This window comes from Myripristis murdjan, chromosome 17, assembly GCF_902150065.1.
Source record: "Myripristis murdjan chromosome 17, fMyrMur1.1, whole genome shotgun sequence".
NCBI classification, from domain to species: domain Eukaryota; kingdom Metazoa; phylum Chordata; class Actinopteri; order Holocentriformes; family Holocentridae; genus Myripristis; species Myripristis murdjan.
The window spans coordinates 11,148,126-11,169,097 of record NC_043996.1 but is presented as its reverse complement, the minus strand read 5'-3'; the positions used below and the strand labels follow the sequence as shown (position 1 = coordinate 11,169,097).

The window sequence follows — 20,972 nt, the reverse complement described above, 5'->3', positions numbered from 1 at the left end:
CCAAGCGCTGAGCCACCAAACCTACTAGGTGTCCAAAGCGACGGTCCTTGTGCGTGCTGAATAACGCTGAGTGTGCAAAGTGAGGAATTTCTCGTTTATGTTGGAGCTGGTCACGTCCTCTATGCGTGTGACGCCAGATTAATTTGAGCATCCAAACAACTTGCTGAGGTTTGGCTGAACAAATGGAAGCATTATAAGGGCTTGGTGCCAAAACAGCATCATGGCAGGCTTGCAGTAGCACATGGTGTATTTTTGTACTGCAAGTGCACATGTAAAACTACAGGTAGGCTCACATCTGCCTGGTGGATGTTTTATTCCCCAGGATCATTTAGACTGTTCATCACACTGGGAGCATAATAATGACTTTCTCTGATCACATTAGGTCTCATTATGATTTTTTTTAATATCCTACCAGCCAACCCCATTATATCCCTTTGTGTGTGTGTATGTGTGCCTGCATGCATGTGTAACCATGTATGCATGTGTGTAGATTGACACACTAGTACATAAATAGCATTAAAGGTAAGCAATGTTTTGCGGTCCATTTGGCACCGTGGCCTGTAGCCCAGACAGCCAGGCAGGGGACAACAGCAGATGGGCAGTGTTGGGAGGTACCAAAATCTCCAGGGAGCGCTTTGGGAGCAGAGGGACACAGATGAGTGTATTATATAATGCAGAATGGAAAAATAAAATATCCAGGGCTGAAGTGGCCTGGGCCAAGCAGGGTGAGACACTGTGGGGCAAGGAACTATGACCCTCTGCGGGTGAGACAGGCAACCAGCACTCACACACATGTACACACACACACACATGCACACACACTCCCCAGCCTTATGAGTATCTCTACTGCTGGAACCGATATCAGGGCTCAAACCACTTCAGGCATGCAGCTCTCTCTCTCACACACTCACAATCCACACTTTCATACTTAAAGCAGCACATGCACAGTTGTTAGCCGCACCTTACTCATCATTATTTCTATTTCACTGTTTTATACTATAATAACTTCGCTTTTTTTCTTTTTTTGGCACATATAATAAGTACAGTGACACAATAAAAAAAAAAAAAAAATTGTTAAAATTTACAAGCAGATGGGATGTAGGAGAAATTGAAAACAAATACAAGGATAGTTAACTGGCTCTCCACAGTAGTCAAACACTACAACTAACACATCAGATATCATAACATGTACACACTATCAAACAAACAGACAGTAAGGCATCAAACCACCAGGGAACAGACAACGTGGATAAAAAAAAAATGCTAATAAAAGACAAGAAGAAAAAAGATTTATGCCTCATACTGTGGTGGATAACAATAAGTGTCTTTTCATATTATTTTTAAAGGCTGGTTGTATGGACGGTGTTGTCTGGGTCGAATGAGGTACATTACAAGTGGTAGGGAGTCTATAAGAAAACCTAAACTGAGAAGTACCACTGAAAGAAAGATGGCAACATATTACAACAGCCATGGACAAATTGTACAATTTGTTGAGTGTAAAAATCCTATCAGGGCAAAGCCAGGGCAGATATGGACACATATTTGTCACCTTTGTTTGGGATTTTATGTCTGAAAAATCAAGATGATGTTTTTTTGCTGACTTGAAAAAAGAAGGCAAAGACATATAGTGTTACTGTGTAATGTTGCATGGCATCACATCTATACTTTTCTATCGTTAGTTAAACTAAAACAATGCCTCACAACCTCCATATTAATAAGTTAGACAGGTGGTTTACTGCACAGTGGCAAATGCAGACATGCTTCACCACAAGATTTCATTGCACAGCACTTTCTCTCCGAACGTCCCTGACTGAAAACCCAAGGTCCCAACATTTAGCCTGTGACCTGGGATTGAACCAGACTCAGAGCTTTACTAAATCTGCTCCATGACACCACAAATCTCCCCCAGCAAGAGTCAGCTCATAGCTCTCGAGTGCTAAGAAATACCCAAATTGTCTGCTGCTTACTTTGACTCACGCCAAGCACAAAAGAGAAGTGGTGACATGAGGGAGCCTGATCGTTGCCGCATGAGTTGCTGGAAGCAGCTATTCATGACGTAAATAAAGAAGTGACTCTGTGATTAATCCAAATATGTTACACCAGTTATAATAAAGTGTCATGTACCCGTGACATGAGCTTAGAAGGCACAATACATTCATGGATCATGTACACATACAGCATCCTTACACTAACTCCTGTATCATACATGCAAGCAGTTTGAGCATTTCACTCAGAATCTACAAATACAGTGTATAACAAATGAATTCACACAGTAGGTCCATGTGGGAATTTTGAATGAAGACTGTTTCAAAACTGCTGGGATAAATGGTGTTATATTGTGGGCTAGTTGTAATGGACAACATCTCGGATGTCACATTTCAGATATTGGTGAAATTTCAGAGAATAATACATATCATTGCTCAATTGTGGCTTTTTTTTTTCTTTTACATTTTTTATCACTTTTTTTTTATGACACTTCACCCTTAGCCTACAGTATATATTCTGTATCTGCACACTTACCTTGACATCAAAATAGAAAATATCCAGATGTCTCATGCATCATTTTTATACACATTTCCCTGTAATTCAGCAGCACGTATTTGGTATCTTTGGAAATGCTAGGATCTCCACTAGAATTTGAAATAAAGTTCTGTGGGTTTGAACAAATGCATTTGTAATGATGAACCCAAACCCCTCAGGACCAACAGAGCCAGAGTGGTCTGGTTGTCTGCATGTCATACACAATCTCTAGGGTGCCAGTGCCCAGATTTTCACAGCATGCACAGGAATGATGCATGTCACTGTGCCGTTTGAGCATTTCAAAATGTAACCTTTATAAATTAACCTTTATTTTGCTAGGATAGTCCCACTGAAATTAAAAATCTCTTTTTTTCAAGAGAGTCCTGGACTTATAATCTGCCAAGGGGAAGGGCATCACAGCATTTGCTTAGTTGTCTGTGCATCATCTAAAATATCTTAGACATCATTGATCACATTTTGACAAAAATTACTTGTATGATATACCTGATTGTTGTTTCCTGCCATTATCAAAATTGGACTGACATGCTTAAGGGGGGCACCACAATATTTCATTGTTTGTATGTCGCACACAGTATCTTGGACAGCAATGAATGGCATCTCTTTAACTGCTACATAGAAACATGAGGTTTCATATTTTCTGCCTTTGGTTCAATTGTATCGTTTGTGAGGAATGAAATGTTTAATGTTAACTTTTTGAAATGTAATAAAGACATAAAAATTCTCAACATGGGCAATAATAGATTATACCTTCAAATATATTGTCAGATGTGGACAGTGTTAAATGTGGACACAACATCCAGGGGACTTAAAACAACGTGTGATAAATCAAGCACTCCCTATATCTGTTCATTATTGTGTGTTCGACTGCAACAGTATTTCCGATAAAACAACTGACGTTTTAACAGTCCAGCACATAAACAGAGAGTTCTTACTGTATGATGCACACACCTGCATTATTCACAGAGTCACTAACACACAACCCCACAAAAGCACACTGTACGCCTGTCTCATCTCTCTCCCCAGCCCACCGCCCCCATACACACACCAGTGCACACACGTGCTCATGTGCACATGTGGTCTCACACACACACATAAACACACATCTGTCCCTAAGCTTCTTACAGGCCAGTGTGTGTGTGTGTGTGTGTGTTAGAAAGCTGGGGCCAACAGCACATGCAGGAATGGATGGCACGCACAACTCCAGGCAAATCTCCAGACCTTGGACCCCCACTCTGCCGTCTATCAATACAGCCAGCTGGAAAACACACATCTGCTTGACCTTAAAAACAGACTCCAGAATTAATTGTCGCCAGCAGGTGGACTGAACCAAAATGCTGAATAATTTTTTCATTGTCTCTCTTGCATTGACATTAAAGTCATTCAACTGTGGTCGAGCCTAATTGGAAAACTCGGCACATTTCAGCCCCTCCTGCTCCACACTCTCTGATTCAGGCCTAATTGGTGCTACATGACATGAGACTCTTTTTCTCTTTTGCAAATATTTTATTTTATTTTTTTTAATTGGCCTGGCAGCGTAGCATCATGCAGGCTGGAGAAGAGCGCCAAGGGCTTTAGGATAGCTCTGACTGCACAGCTGTTGGATAAGGGACACAGCAAGGCAGCTGCTCAAAGGAGCCATCAAAGATAATGGCCTTTTGCTTGCACGGACATGTTTTGTTAACCGTCTTGTCCAATAACCTCAATTATTAGCTCTCTGCGTCCCTGAAAGGAGCAGTTTTCTATACGACATGAGCTTCCTGAGGAACTGAGCAAACTGTTTTGAATCAGCCTGATGCTAAACCACAGCAGACTGAAATCCCCAAACTTGTATATGAATGTAGCGCCAAAGATAACAAATTAAAGTAGATAAGGCTGACAGAAATGAAAAAAGCACACAAACTGAACTGTTGTAATCCACCCACGGCACCCAACCCCACCTTCTCTCTCCATCTCCATCCAGAGAGGCAGTACTCACCCAGGAGACATTTTTGTTCTTGGGCCCTTTTGACATGGTGTGCTGGTGGAGTGGGACCCCGCTCCTGATCCTTTCCACTCAGCGTCCTGACACACACAGAGCCCAGTCCACCTTAGCAGCAGTCGGCTGGGCATGGAGACAGGATTTTCATTTGACTTCCTCTCTCTCTACTGTTCCCTGTGCCAACAACCCTTACCAGATAAATCTTACATGTGCCTGGAACGTCGCCCTCCAATCACACCCGGCTAAACATGCTCCAAAATAGACCCAAGAAGGAGGAGGAGTGGGAGAGAGAGAGCAAGAATAAAGAAGGATAACTCCAAAAACTGCTGGCAAGTTACACCAGCGGAGGCAGAAATGGAGGGTGCAGAAAAGTTCGATCTTCCTCCTGATTCTTCTCCTTCCTTCTTCTTGTCAGTGGGCTGTCAGTCTCCCCTCTTTGGGTTCATTATGTATCTGAACCCTGTATGAATATGCGGCCAAAGATCTGGCCGATGCCCCTCCTCCATGATGCCAGGAGCTTGGCGCCAGCCAACGGCCAATCCTGCCCCCCTCCAACAGCTGGGAGAAGAGAGATTTTAGAGAGATGGATGGAAAGGGAGGGAGGAATAAGGGGGTAGCGGATAGGAGAGCCAGACCAGAGATGGAGAGAGGCACACACATGAAGAGATAGAGAGATGGAGAAACGGTGAGAGAGCACCGAGCACAGATAGCAGCGACAGAGGGATGAAGGGGGAGTGAGAGAGGAAGGAGGGAGCGATGGAGTGAGTGGAGGAGGAGAGACTAGAAAGGGCCAGTCAGTGTAGGTGGAGCAGTGGAGGGCACGGCGAGGCTACACAGATCAGCAGACAAGTTACTGATCATGGGATTTTATATATATAAAAAAGAAAAGAAAAAAAAAAAAACGCCCCTGTGTCAACTTGGTACATCCAACAGCACTGGGACTGAGAGAGAGGGAGGGAGTGTGGGGTACAGACAAAGAGGAATAGAGTCAGAGAGACAGAGAGAGACAGAGAGAGAGAGAGAGAGAGAGAAAGGGAGTGTGTGTGTGTGTGTGTGAGAGAGAGAGAGAGAGAAAGAGAGAGAGAGAGAGAGAGAGAGAATGTGTGTTTGCCCATCAGTTTGCATTCATGTTTTGACTCTAAATCATCACTGGACTGGTGAGCTTAAGTGATTGGTCAGAGAGAGAGAGAGAGAGAGAGAGAGAGAGAGTGAAGCAAGGAGGGATTGAGAGAAAGAGAGACTGATGGTATTATAGTTGGATCTCACGCTTTGCCAATCCTAAATCCCAGCCTCAATTTTCACATGCTTGGTCCCCTGTGGAGGCCCAAAGTCACAAGAGAGGTTAGACACCTTGGAATATGTTGCACCCTAAGAGTTGGACAGGTTACTTTCAAAATGTCATCAGTTATAGATTAAAAATACCTGCTTCCTCCACTGGATTACACAAACTCACTAGTGTCATGTGATTACTTTTGATCACCATGTTCCTTAAATCAAAAAAAAAAAAAAAAAATTCTAAACTAACTGCAGGTCGGAGACTTACTCATTTGAAACCATAATTGAATATTTCACTAATGAAAAATTATGTTAATGGATACAATCTCACAATCTAAATGACTCTTCCCTGCAATCATTGTTTATTTTATTCAAAAATTGAAATGGATTCCATTTGTGCGTGTGTGTGTGTGTGTGTGTGTGTGAGCAGATTACTGTAACCCCATTACATTTAATCCAGTACTCTTCAACGCTTTGCACTCTAGCAAAAAATAAATAAATAAATAAATAAATAAAAAATAAGCCCATAGGTGAGCACACCTGCAGAGTCATGTGGTCAGAGTCTCATCTATGATTAAAAAAAAAATCCTGTTGTCTCCGGTGAAGTGGGACACAGCAGTGTGAGATGACAACACGTCAGTACCAACCACACTTGGTTGCATGTTTACCAAATCGACAGGATTTTGATGCAGCGTCATAATCAATGTCCATCCCTGCTCTGTATGGATCCGTGCTCCCTGCATATTCAGTCAACTGAGGTGAGCTGTAACAGCATAAGAATTGCAACCACTGCTACAGAAAATACCGAAAAAAAAAAAAAAGAAAAAAAAAAACAGCAACCCAAAACAAAATTTGTATCAATATCAGTGGCCAAACAGAACATGCTTAGTGCTGTAGCCTGCAGTAGAAGTGAAACTGAAACCAAAATGTAGATATCAAATGGATTCAGAACTAAAAACTTCCAAAGTGCTGTCACAGAAAAGCTGGTATGAATACATCCAAATTTGGTACCAATTAGGAGAAAATCATCACACGCCAGAATGATTATGAAGCCCTGAATGTAGCATTTTGAATATAATAATTAGATCAGAACTCAGCAGGCTTTCATGGTCAAGCTGTGAGACAGAGGATGTGTTTAAACACTGTTGAGTTTCCTCCTCATCCTCTCCCTCAACCATTACAGCTCTTAAGGCATGGGACAGGTGACAGCAGCTGAATATATCCTCCAGGAATCATATTTCAGGAGAGTTAAAATTTGTCTCGGTGAACACTGAGAAAAGCAGGCAAAAAGAGCGCTTCACTGTCACCACCGATAATCCGACAAGTTAAATGTTTCCACCAGTGACGTTATCTGTTCATTTGACTGTTTAAGCTTCTCCCAGAAGTCTCTCAAACACTGATGCGCGATTATCTCCAACATTCACGATCGTGCTAAATCGACGTTCAGGTATACAGCTGGCATGTCCAGGTGTGCATAAACAGCTGTGCCTGTTTCAGTTGGCAGGAACCTATCGCTACATCTCAGCCTTGTCAACTAGTGATTTGCGTGCAAAGCTTGTTTCAAAGCTTGTTTCTGAGGTCACTGAAGGTCGCTTTAGATAATAAAGCCACATATGTCGGGGGAAATCCTCCTAGAGAAGAGAAGCGACATAGTGACGAGGTACTGAAATATACTGGGGTGAAATTCACAAAAGTGCCCTTAAGATATTTCTTAAGAAGAAATTTCAGGAGGTTCTTAAGAAAGCTAAGGTGAGTTACATCTTTTGCAAGCTTGCCTTGGTTTCTTACGCATGAGCTTCTCAAATACACCTGATAACCTTGATGGGGAGATTTATCCTTGCAGTATTTATATATACAAAGCAATTTTGAACAATTGCTTAGGGTGCAACATTGGTTACCACCTGTTGGGGAACGGTGTCCTAAGTGCAGCTGTTTCAAGTGTTTGTGTCTTTTCTCAGGTTGCATTATGGGGCTGTGTGGCCGGACCTCAGCGGAGCCCTGCCCCTCACTTGCTGGCTGAGTCGATCTGACATAACAGGCGTTCTCAGCACAACATTATGAAAACAGCAGAGACAAAGCAGGGAATAGTATAAGCCCGTTCTTAGAGCCAGGCAAGCACTTAAGGTAATCCAGCTCTGTCTCTGTCCCCTGCCAGCAAGGGCCAACATCACAGACTCACACCTTGAGGAGCATCTTTAAAAAAATGTGGCTGGGAATGTTGAGTTTTAGAGGAGTTATTGATCATATACACTAAGCTTAAATTTCTTAATAAATAAACACTGCTGTGGAGCTTAGGATATGTATTGTGACAAACAAGAGATGTATCCAGAATCACGTCCTGACAATGACTGATCCATCTGCTGTTACCTCAGAGCTGACTGTGTGTAGTTGGCATCATAATGTGGTGTAGCAGAGAAATAGAGAAAAAATACCAAACAAGCAATGCACTTGGACACCATTAGACATAATGGAATGCCAGTTTATCAGTAATTTTTCTTGACTGAGTTTGTCTTCAATATTTGCAGACATAGTGGTTCCTTCCTTTAACGTCCGCCTGCATACACAGGGCTTTGTGACTTTGCTCGTGCTAAACTGTTGTAAGCAGTCAAAATCAATGACACAACACTGAATGTCCCCCCTGGTCCCATGACTTGATGTGTCATTGCTTTCAGCCATCCCTGGCCTTTGATTCTATAAGCCTCTTTCCTAGCTTGTTGCTGAGGTGGGCACACATACCATGCAGTACTATGTGTTAATCTGCGAGGCTCTGCACTGACAGCCTATTGAGTGTCGAGCGTTGACAGTAAGCCTATTTCCTCTAGGAATGTGGCTACGATAGGGTCTTCTGCAGTCAGCCTCGTCACACAACGCACAGCTGGGAGACTCCATACTGTCAGCTTGAACAGGGCTAAACAGAGGTGGAGGAGGGACAGAGAGAGAGAGAGAGGGTAGATCACTGGACAAACAAAGACACTGAGCATCGCAAACAATGGGAAAAACAGGGACATGCAGAGAGCAAGAAATGGCAACAAAGGAAGAGAGGGTGGTCCAAAGAGTGAGAGGAAAAGATAGGGAAGAAAGAGGACAGATAAGAGGAGAGGAGTGAGACTGAGTCACCCTGTCCTCCCTGCTCCACCGTGTCATTGAGAGGACAGTAAAACCTGGCCCCTAATGAGATAACTGCGCCCAGCGGTCCTCCCTCACTCCTCTCCTCCTTCAGACAGCCCTGCCAGGTCAGACAGTGTGAGAAAACCCTCTGTCAGATTTAGTCCTCTACCCCACACCAACAGGGTAAACTCCAACAACTCAAGCTAGATCCTAAAGCACTCCACGTTTATTAAAAGTCACCTGGTGCAAATAGTCCACAAATTGTCTACTTGTCTTCATTGATCCTGTATACATGCTTGGTAGCATCAAGCAAGGTGACTACTGCTGAAATAAACTGTTGCCTCAGGGGAAATGAAAGTGGTGCTATTACCCAGTAGTGGTTATCGGCTTTCAGGTAGTGTTTTCATGTCTCTGTGTACTGGAATCGATACAATGAGCTGTTTGACAATGCCACTGTCTGTTCTGATAAACCGCAGCCCAGCTGTAGACTCGCATGCAGTTACAGCCAATAGACGGTTATTGAGTACCTTGCATGTAAACCCCAGCGAGCAAATAACAGGTTGCAAGCGTCACCGCTGCCTCAAGTACACTATAGTGTGCATGGCTGTGCCTGGTTACATACTGCAGACATGGAGTAGAATGCAAAAGATATTTGGTATTAAATGTGAATGAATTAGCATCACCGCAATTGTCATTCTTAAGAATCAAAGTACGGCTGGTGACTGCACTGAATACACACTGACATGTTTAGATATGCGATTATCGGTCATGGCTTTTGGAATAGTACAGTTGTTTTTATGTTGTTGTGCTGTCTCCCCTCTCCCTCTTATCTCCCCCTTTCTCCCTCCCTTTTCCTGCCACAAAACAACTCCACTGTTGCTATGGGATCAAAAGGACGGATGCTGCAAGTGGCAATGCTGCGATGGTCACTTACATAGGTGGACTGCACTCTCCGCCAGTGTCCCAGCCCACAGCAATACATCAAGACATCCAGGGGGTGGGAAGAGGAGGGGTCAGGCTGAAAGAGCCTCCAGTGTCGGTCTCTTCAGGCCACACGTGCACACAGGATCCTCATGGCACAGGTGATCCACCTGATTGCCAGTGATGGATTCCTGGAGAGTTCAGGAATCCTCCCTCCCTTCCTCAAAAAAAAAAAAAAAAAAAAAAAAAATCTGAGTCCTAACTCCCAAGTCCACAGGTTCTTCACAGGAGGATCACACAGGATTCAGCTGCTGATCCCTCTCATAAGTTGCGTCCTCCGATGAGTCTGTCTGAAGGAGCCCACAGCTTTCCATGCGGCGGCAGGTGATCCTGACATCAGAATCCTCACTGCATCTTCAAAGTCCCCCGCTCACTGGGGAGCCTGGATCCAATCTGTACTTATCCCAAGTCCAACGACTCTCTCCGAGACATGCACACAGCCTGGCGTGCTGAGGAGTGTGTGTGTGCAAGGTGTGTGCGTGTGCTCACCTTATCTCAGCAGGGGGGAAGACTTCATCTACCATGCTATTTTATTTACAATGCCCCCTCCTCCCCTCTCCTCGCCCCTGTCGCAGAACCTCCACTCAAGCCCCCCCCACCCCCCAGTTCAGCAGCCCTGCCAGTAAGCCCCCTGTGTGGGCTGGATACATAAAGTAAATGTCATTTTCTTCTCTTCTTTGTGTCTCTGCGCCCTGTAGTCTCTCAGACTTATCCAATCAGAGCTCCTGAATCGCTCCACGTCCGTCTCGCCTCTATCAGCATGTATCTCACCCCTCGCAGCCCACTGTGGGAGCTGTAGAATCAAGTCCAGATTCAGAGATTTTTTTTTTTTTTTGGGGGGGGGGGGGTTTCTGTGCCTTCCTTCCCTTCTTCCTCCTCAACCTCCAGCTCTAGCTCCTCCCAGCATCCCTCTCGCTCCCTCTCCTTCTCTCTCTCTCTCTCTCTCTCTCTCTCTCACTCCGCCACGCTCCTCCTCTATCTCAAGGGTCCTCTCATCAGGGGCGTTCCTGCTTACCTGAGTCACTCTTTTCACTACTGTAGTGACTGACTGTGTATGCACGTGTCTCTGTGTGTGTGTGTGTGTGTGTGTGTGTGTATGGAGGCTGCAGCTGAAGAATACTGCTGCTCTCTCTCTGTTGCCATGCTGGAGCAGGTAACATTCCGCTAGCGCAGGAGACACACAGGCTGAATTCAAATGCGCCTCCAGCGCCACGGATTTAAAAAGCCCCCGCCGCTATCCCTCCCCCCCTTCATCTCTCTATCTGCCTTCTCTTTTTTCCCCTATCTTGTTCTCCCTATCTCGGTCGGCTCCCTCTCCTTCTGTCATTTCTCCCTTTGTGTCATTTCTCCTCTCTTTCTCTTCCTCTCTCTCTGTCTCTCTCTTTCTGTCTCTCTCTCTCTCTCTCTTTCTCTCTCTCGTTTTTCATGTTTTCTTGTGAGTGGGCTGAAGAGGCTCTGAGGACAATTCTTTTCCCTTTCTCTTCAATATGCTGACTGTGAAGTTAAAACTGAATGAATTAATGCAAAGCTTCTCTCAGCATGTGTGTGAGGCACATTTGGTGACAAGAAAGCCTCTGCTTCAGAGAACTCTTCATTTGCAACGTGGATCTTACAGGCGGAGATAAAGAGGGATATATGCAGGCTGGTGCCGGTTGGAAGTATTTATTTTTCCTTTGATCATGTGGAACATGAAGTCTGTCACTGAATGCACTTCCAGCCTACTTATATGAAGTGCTGTAAAAATGGGCAGAGTACCCCTAGCTGCACTAATGCTTTCTTGAAGATTATAGTATGAATCATTAAGGAGTAGAGGGATGATCATGGCTGTGGGGAAATGAAGAGAGGTTAATTTTAGTTTCTATTAGCACTTTCACACCAGTTGATGAAAGCAGGCTAACACTGGTGCCTCATTTAGCCACAAGAGAATCACAGATGAGTTACTCAATAAACTCTGTCTGGTGTCCTATCATTTGCTGTGTGTATCATTTATAATGTCTTCTACAAGTTGCTCTGCTCAGTGTGGCAATGCATTTCAAATGTATATAAACTTCTGTTTGGAATTCACTCGATTTATCAACATGGGTATAGAAGAGGGTTTGCCGCTATTTTTCAATTTCTTTCATTTTTCCTACTTGGGAGAGACAGCAGGTGCTAGTTTGGCAATTCCCTTACTTCTTTTGTCCTGCAGCACTGGCTCATCCATCAGTAGGACAAAGACCAAGTGCTCCATGGGGCATAATTCTGTCAGACTTGTCCTGGTGCAGGACTGCAGATTATACACAAGCATCTCTCTGTGGTGTCACTGTGGCATCGTCCATTGATACACACTCACACACCAAGGTCAGACTCCAATGAGTTATATGGCCATGGTATCACATAAACCACCATGGTGCCTGTGCCACAGGCAAAAGATTAGGGTGAGGTGCAATTTTGCCATAGCCAAGGACAAAGCATGGAATTAGGAGTGACAAGAGAGAAAGAAAGTGTATTTATCCACTGGCTGGGAATATTGCAAATATATGTTGAAGAACAATACTGCAAGTGACATTTTTAGTGTTGGAGTGTGCCTGCCAGAATTAATACCAAATGCATTGTGTATTCTAGGTAAGTCTTAATTTTCAGTATTATTGGCACACAGAAGCCTGTATTTTTTAAATGATGGGAAAAATGATTTTTATATAATTTTGTCTAATGAACCCAACATAATGGTCCAAGCCTGCACTGTTAAGTGAAAGTAATGGGTCAATTCAGTATTCAGTATCAGTTACTTAACGTTTCATGCTATGTAACTGTATCAGCATTAAGAAAGTGCTACAAGTGCTGAGCTTCAGAGCTCAGGTCCACTTTTTGAAATTCCTTGTGTTTTAATGTAAGCTACGGCAGGTCTTGCTCCAAGGTATAGTTAATCACACTGACATTGGGGGCCATGTGCAAACAATGTCGCTGGAAAGCCATTTCAGGAAACTTCAGAGTGACACGACCTATCAAGCACAAGAGCTAATTTAATCAACTTAAATTAAAAATGCATACCACTGAATAGAAAAGGGGGACATTTATTTAATACAGCTTGAGTTTGCTTGATGCAGTTCAGTCTGTTTCCAAATACAGTGGAGAGAAAAAGATTCTGCTGACAAGAACTTAACTCACTCAAAATTGGCAATGAATCTATATATATTTTTTTTTTTTTGGTTGTTTTTTTCAAAATTGAAAAAAATTGAGAATCCACATTGGAGTGTCCTGTGTCCAGTGATGTTCAACAACTCCTGAATAGGCGAAGTACCCTCACACCTGAATATTTCCACAATCTTTAACGGTAGGTTTTATGCATGGTCACATTCACCTTCCTTGCAGCTGTTTCCTCAGTGAAGCTTTGCAGTTTCCACTGCAAAGTTCAAACTTTTATTCATCTGTAAACAAGACTTATACCCAGCCCTCATCAGTGAAATTTTGGTGTCATTTGACCCATGCTTAATGTTTCGATTTTCTTTGTTGCTGAAGATGTGGTTTGGAAAGTGCTACTCTCCAATTAAGGCTGCAGTTTTCCACTCATCTTACTTTTACTAACTGGAACAGTGTGCTCTTTGTTCGGCTGGCTTTGTCTCTTGGATGCAGTTGCTGTTCTGCATCAAAAAGATCTCAGCTTGATGTGCTGGTCAGATGGCGTGTTCATCTTAGGTTTGCCTGGTTTTGCTTTGGATAAAAATGACTCAGTTTGTGAAAATCTCTCCAAAATCTCTTTTGAAAACTTTCAGCATAGCTTTAATTAGGGACCGGGATCGTTTTTAGCACTTAGCACTCTCACCCAACTGGAAAATAGTTTTTCACGTAAAGTCCTTGTTCAGAGTCAAAGCACTAGCAGTCGCACTAAAAATGCACAGGTGACTATATTAATCTGGCCAGTATCTGGTACTGTCTATGAGGAGTACAGATATGTAAATATTTGAATGACATGAATACATAAATTTGAGAAAACCTAGATAAACTTGGTTGCATACAAGTCTTCGCATTTTTTTTTCATCTGTTCTGCAAATTGTATATTGGAATAAGAAGCACCAAATGAGTACTACATTAGTTTTTGATGAATGATGAACACAAAGAGGTCTTGGTAATGAGCTCAGACTTTTGGGCCCCACTATGTAGGGGAGAGTGGGGTAATTTGTGCCAAGGGGCAAGTAGTGCCACCCCTGTTATCTAGAAAACCATAGAAGAAGTTGGTCATGTGACCACATATTTTTGAAGAGGCATCCATTTCACTCACCCCGCAAAGAAGGGAGACACATGGCTTGAGAGGAAAGCACATTTCAGTTCAAAAAACCTTTTCTTGCCCTCCAAAGTAAAATTTCTATGATCAAGGTTTTTTGATTGCTGTGTTTGAACAATTATAGAAAACTTTGAAAACAGTTCACACAGGTTTTTGTACTTTAGTAAGCTACACCATGAGTCTATACAGTTAGCATGATGTTAGCTCAAAACAGCTGGGGGATGCATTTTTTTTTTCAAAATGGTGGGCTTGGGGTAATTTGTGCCAAAGGGCCTGGGGTAAGTTGTGCCAGTGGCACAACTTGTGATTATATACTATATATTACTTTATTGTATTTTATTGTTATTGTACATTGTCTTCTTACCTTTGATCACTAAAACTATTCAGATTCAGATGAAGATGATTTGCAGGTGCTCATTTTGGAATTTTTATTTTGTTCTGGGTATGTGTTCATGTGGCGCTAGGCCTCATTATAGAAAAGTGGCCTGTGATCTTGTTAAAATAATAAATAAATGTTAAATAAATAATTTTGTATTGAATTTGTTTTGCTTTTACCGTATTTCACCAATTAATCACCCGGCCGCAAATAGCCGCCTGGTTCTTTTAAACGCCTGGGGTCTACACCCATTTTGCGTATTAAACGCCCACCCAAATAACCGCCGGGGCGATTATTTGCATTATATTGAGGTAACCCAAAATAAGGCTATTCACCTTATTTTTGCAGAAGTAAACAGTTAGCCGCACAATAACTGTGCGGCACTTCCGTTTTCTGTCAAAATAAGAGCTAGCTAACGTTAGAAAAAAGGGTGTACCGTAATCTTAAATTGACCGACTGTAAATATGTTGGACAGTAACTGTCATCACAATAATGGCCTGGTGCAGGTCTGTGCAAAAATAAATAAATGCCTGCAGCGAATAGCCGCCTGGTTCTTTTAAACGCCTGGGGTCCAAGTTAATTTTGCGTATTAAACGCCCGGGCGATTAATTGGGGAAATACGGTATATAGCATTATCATTTGTGAGATTAAAATGATCTGTTTTACTTCAATTATCAATGGCACAATTTACCCCAGTGTATTCTCTCTAATGGCACAATTTACCCCGCACCGGGGGCAAGTTGTGCCACAAAACCACTTTTTTTTTTTTTTCGAAAGCTATATTTCTCAAACCGTTTTTAGAAGATCCAAAGTGATTGTTCCCAGGGATGCACAACATCCTAAACTATATGTGCATATTTTAGTTGGAGGCATTACTGTAATCCCCTCGCTTTAAAGGCACTTTAAGTAAAAATTGGCACTACTTACCCCACTCTCCCCTACAGCACATTTAAATAAAGGTTCTTTCATCACTGCTCTATATTATGCTACAGACATGGTAAAGATAAAGGAAACTGAAAAAGGAGCAGAAACACAAAATCAGGTATCAATAAATACTATCAGATTCAAGTGTGTCATAAAAACAAAGAACAAAAAACAAACATTTGGCTCACTGTGTACTTCAACAGACGTATCTTGTTTGGTTTTAAATGTTGAATCATTTCAGTTTGTAATTTGGATGAACTGGGTTTCAGTTATTCTGTTGCCAGTTGCTCTTCCTGCTAGACATAATCATACCAACTGTTCAACCATCCGCAATCAAAGAGAATCGTCTGATCAACAACAGAAGATGCTGCTCGTCCTCAGAACATGCTCTCCCCTCTGAATATCCTCAGCTTGGCCAGGAATGTGAAGTAGACAAAGGTCAGGCAGACCAGTAGATTTTTCACCGGGTACAACACAGGCGTTACATAACCAAACACAACAATCAGGGCTATTCGAATGATGAGAAAAGGAAAATCCTGCAGAGCAAATCCTGCAAAGGATAACAATGGGCTCTGAGGCATGATGACCAGCCTAAAAGTAGACAGGAAGGCTAATATGTAGATGGGGAACACCCAGCCTGAGTAGAAGACTGATGGCTCTCCTGACACTCTCACAATCTCCACAGTGTCCAGCCAAAACAGGAAGCTATCCACGAGAACCTCTGCCCTTCCATCCCTGGCCCACAGGAAGCGGAGTGGGCCTGAGAAGAACTGGGGGCGTGAAGGTGAGGAGTACAGGTAGGCAGTTCTGGGTGCTCGTGAGGTGACTGTTGAGCGGCTGGGCGATCCATCCATGTCCTGCCATCTCCCAGTGGTGCTGCCATTCCTGGCCTCCGGCGAGCCTTGGGTCGACCCGTTTTGGCCCCTGTCAGGATACACCTGGCCTGATACAGTAGTCACCTGTTCTAGGTGGGTAAGGATGGGGCCCGGCAAGTCAAGGTCAGCATCCAGGCTGTCTGCTGGAAATGACAAGAGCACACAGTGCACAGATTGGCTCTGCTGCAGACACTTTGGTTTTCTCAAAGCATATCTGTGACCAGTGTCAATCTGAACACCATTTTCCCATCATTTTCCATCACATGCATTAATTCTGACCTTTATCTTGCCAATTGTTTTACAATAGAGGTCATTTACATTTAGCTTGCCTGGGTGTGCAGCTCTGCAGAACATCCCTATGAGACCGACAGATACTCCAAAAATCAACCCAAAAGCATCGAGAGCATGTCTTTCTTCATACAGCCTTGGTGGATGCTTCAGCACTTCCTTGCCCATCAATATGTTGAAAAATACTCTTGATCAGGATGCAAACTACAAGGGAGCCAGGATGAACTCAGCTCCCCTTAATAAGACATGAGCTCTCTTAAAGATACCCTCTCAGAGTCCCTCTCTTTTAGCCCTCTCTCTCTTTAAGAGAGAGAGAGGGCTAAAAACCCAGCTCTTTAGTAAATACCTTCTCACCTAATGGATTGTGTAATCCTCTATATAATAATAACAAAAAAAAAAAAAAAAATCTGCCTCTATGCTTTCTTCCTTCCTCTATGCACTTTATGCACTCTATACATTACCTCCTTGTGCTGCCTTGTAGCACCTCTGTCCTTTGGACCAGAACCAGAGCTTTATGGCACTTGATGTCATTGTTCTCTCCTGAATAGATCTTTGCTGGTGGTGTATAAAAGTCTTATATGTACGTCACTTTGGATAAAAACATCTGCCAAATGTGAATTGTAACTGAATTGTAATTGTAAAGACATGATTTGGGAAATGTTCTCATAAAATATGAATTGACAATATGCAGGATTTTCTTCCATATAAAATTCACAGGTGGCTGCCTTTCTTAAATGTCATGCCCCAGCATGACTAAACACATTATTTTTGAGTTCATACTAATAACCGCCATTCTGTATGTAGGCCTTCAACAATATAAAATGTCACAATTTTCATTGTGCAAATGATCCAACTGCTTAGACTTACACAAGCCTAAATTCAGTCTTTTTCCTTAGACACAACTGAGTTACCAGAGGAATACTACAAAAATATTACAGGCAACCATGTGCTTGTGCGCATTGCTTCAAACCTGCATCCACTTCCAAAAAACCAACCAACCAACCAACCAACAAACAAACACACTGCTCTTGGTGTGCCCAACAACTGAAGACTGCTAAAGGGACAGTGAATTGGTCTCTGTCTGTCCATTAGTGTTCTTTCTCAGCGTCTACTGGACCATTTTGGTTGAAACTTGGGAAAATTATGGATGTTGATACTGGGGTCCGGCAAGTTGAATATAAACCTGACTGGCCAACAGTGACACCACCAAGCCAACAAGGCCCCACGTTTCACACTAAATATCTCGGACAGTGCTGGGTCAAAACTGATGAACCTTTGGGATAAGATGCATTTCACACTGATATCCAGTATCTACAAAATTAAACTGATTGGCCCGCCACAGAGCCACCATCAGGCCAAAAAATCCTCCTTCAAGCAGCAGTGTCTTAGACACCACTGGACTGACTTTGATGCACTGTGATGGAGATGATGTCGCTTTATATTGAGATGTCACACAGAAATAAGATTAACTGTCCACAAAACAAAACTGAATGACCCACCACAGTGCCACTGAAAGGCCAAGAAGTCCCCACACTTCAAGCCCCAAGTCTAAGATACCACACACACACACACACACACACACACACACACACACACACACACACACACACACACAAATGCACCCAGGGTGACTTGCACTAATGGTGGGAGTCATCATGGTCACTACTGAGTAATTTAGTCGTGGCCATTACAGGACTGTATTGGAGAGCTGCATCCAGGCATCCAGGCAATGATAGCAGTTCTTTAGTGAAACACTGGATGGAATTTGGATTAGAATCAGTCAGTATGAAAGAAAATCATGGGGGGAAAGGGTCCTTGTTCACAATGGCTGAAGTGGTTGAAGTTATGATTAAGACCAACTGCTGCATTAGTCTATGATAGCAGTATGAGTGTATCAGTCCCTTTGAAACATTTAAATTGATGTGACTGAAGGGACAGTCAAGTCAAACCATCAAGTCAAACCATGATCCCTAACCCTAACTGTACTGGACTAATGCAAACTATAAACACTTACAAATACTGATCACATACACTTGAAAGTAATTTGTGCCACCTGTTAGTGATGCCTTACACTGTCCAGTGAGCCTGCATGGGCGAATCCTCTCTATGATGTCCACACAGATGAGAGAGAAGAGAACCAAGGAGACAGGCAGCTCAGTGAAGTGGTCAAGCTTGTGTCCTCTATCCATCTGTACCTGTGAACGGTAACGCCAAAAATCAAACAGAAAGAAGAGAAAGAAAATTTGATCTGACACATTGATATTATAAAAGATGAAGCAGGAGGAAATGAATTTGAAATTCCTCATTACAGCATTTGGTTGGTTTGAAAAAGACAAGCGAACGTATTCCAAATTTTATGAACTCATCCAATTTTATTACCGCTGTCATAAAACACAATGGGAAGTCACTGAATGCCCTTAACAAAATATTTTAAAATACTGGATGTGTAAACATGTCTACAAAATTTGTGGCCAAGTCTCAGTGGTCAAACATTCTTATTTATGGTTTTGAGAGTGTAAGAATAACATATGAAATAGCACACTTATATAGTGTAATCACTGTGTTATAGTTGTTCCCAAGGTTCATAGCATTAAGCTTTGGGTTAATGACCAACCTGTTTGCTCACACTGGGTTGCTGAATACCATAAGCTCATCCAGTGCAGTCTTGTGACAGGGGGCAAATTTCCAAAGCATTTTGAATCTCATAAAGAAGGTCCTTCTCAGTGCAATTTGTTATGAACATGGAAAACATCATTGGGAGGGAACTTGCCCACTAATGCATTGAGTTCTTTGTAAATGTATAAGAAACTAAACTCAAGAGAGTGAGAAGAAACTTTTGAGAAGTGATCATTTTCTTTTTTCTGTGGTGCAATGTGCCGTGTCAGCCGCCGCTCAGTGAATAATTATAGTGCTCTACAAACGCATTCTCTCACACAAGGGGTCGTAAAATGAGATTGTGCCACACAAATGGACTGTTTACAACAAATATGCCTCTTGGAGGACCCCATTGGAGCATGACAGAGAACATAATGTCAACAGATGCTTTTCAGTGACAAGAACAATCAGTCTTGATGACATTACCTTGGAGCTGGATATCAAAATAGCAAAGCACGGTAATGTACACAGAATGAGATAGGCCAGTGCGGTGGGTCTCCTGCAAAACAAACAGGTTTTCAGCTCATCTGAATGTCTGTTCCGATCGGTAATTGTATTCCCATTAAGAAGCCTGTCATTCCTAGAGGCAAAGATCTGATCCTGTTCACATTGTATTTTGCGAAGCGTTGTACTCTGAATTTCATCATTTTTTTGTTATCATATTTCTCCATGTTGTGTTCTGATGTCATTTAAATTCTATTATCCAATCTGATCGTGTCTTTGCCCTCTCAATGTTGATTGCTTTGTTTTAGGAGAGACATTTTATCAGCCTCTTGGTGTTATCTTACCATCATATATATGTATATATATATATATATATATATATATATATACATACATACACACATACACACACAAAATAGTACTTATATATTTATATATTTATAGATACAAAATAGTACTCATATATTTATTAGTTTATCTCCATGTGTTATCACTGTGCAAATGACTCAACTAAACTAACAGCTCCACTCACCACTGTGTGATTTCGGTGATGAACCTGCGTTTCCTCAGGATCGCGTATTTGAGAGGAACCCACACCAGCAGAGTCACAGAGGTCACATAGGCGATGGAGGCCGCCACCACTAGCCAGTAGGCTGTCAGATCCATACCTCTCACGTCATTCATGAGGCTAGCAAATCTCTCCATGACAACAAAGACTGGCACGCTGAGGGCTGCAAACTGCAGCACCTCGTACAGGATGAGCTTGATGGTCTTCCCTGAGGGCATGCTCCCTTAACGTTGTGGGTTTGAACCCTGTTGATCGACTGGTCTGAGATGAGGGCAGAAGACGTTCACAAGCATCTCCCACAAAGGAGACAATAGTGCCTCGGTTGGACTCTGCACACTGACATTGCTTACTCTGCACTGGAGGCCGTATCCGTTTATTGCTGAGGTAATGAGGTGGTCATGCTTGCCTTTTTATGGGCTCACAAAAAACAGCACTCCCATCTCATAACTTCAAGGAGAAAATTATGTTGAGCCTATTGCTGAATTATACACTACCAAGTTGTGCATAAGTGGTGATTTGATCACTCTGAGACTCATGTCTGCTTTAACAGGTCAGTATTACTGTTAAATGAGCAGAATAACTGATTAAGAACAGATGCAAAATAGTACTTAACATATTACTCTGCTTAGTTGGTCTTACATCAAAGAAATAAGAATTATTAAGTGGTGGTAAAGCCAAGTTAATACACAATTCTAAAT

At 42.6% G+C, this 20,972-nt stretch overlaps 1 protein-coding gene across 1 annotated transcript; it reads right to left on the bottom strand.

The window, feature by feature from the left end:
• Nucleotides 1-15,821: 15,821 nt before the first annotated feature.
• Nucleotides 15,822-20,492, bottom strand: tmem236 (transmembrane protein 236). The gene is made up of 4 exons (XM_030075021.1): nucleotides 20,239-20,492; nucleotides 19,689-19,761; nucleotides 18,679-18,802; nucleotides 15,822-16,462 (listed from the first exon to the last, which is right to left on the bottom strand). The coding sequence occupies exons 1-4, from the start codon at nucleotides 20,490-20,492 to the stop codon at nucleotides 15,822-15,824; spliced, it is 1,092 nt and encodes a 363-aa protein (XP_029930881.1).
• Between the last annotated feature and the right edge of the window lie 480 nt (nucleotides 20,493-20,972).

Coding starts and splice junctions, on each gene's coding strand:
- tmem236 (XM_030075021.1), bottom strand. CDS start 20,492: ATGCCCTCAGGGAAGACCATCAAGCTCATCCTGTACGAGGTGCTGCAG. Junction 19,762..20,238: donor ATCACCGAAATCACACAGTG/GTGAGTGGAGCT, acceptor TTTGTTTTGCAG/GAGACCCACCGCACTGGCCT. Junction 16,463..18,678: donor ATGCAGGCTCACTGGACAGT/GTAAGGCATCAC, acceptor TGTCATTTCCAG/CAGACAGCCTGGATGCTGAC.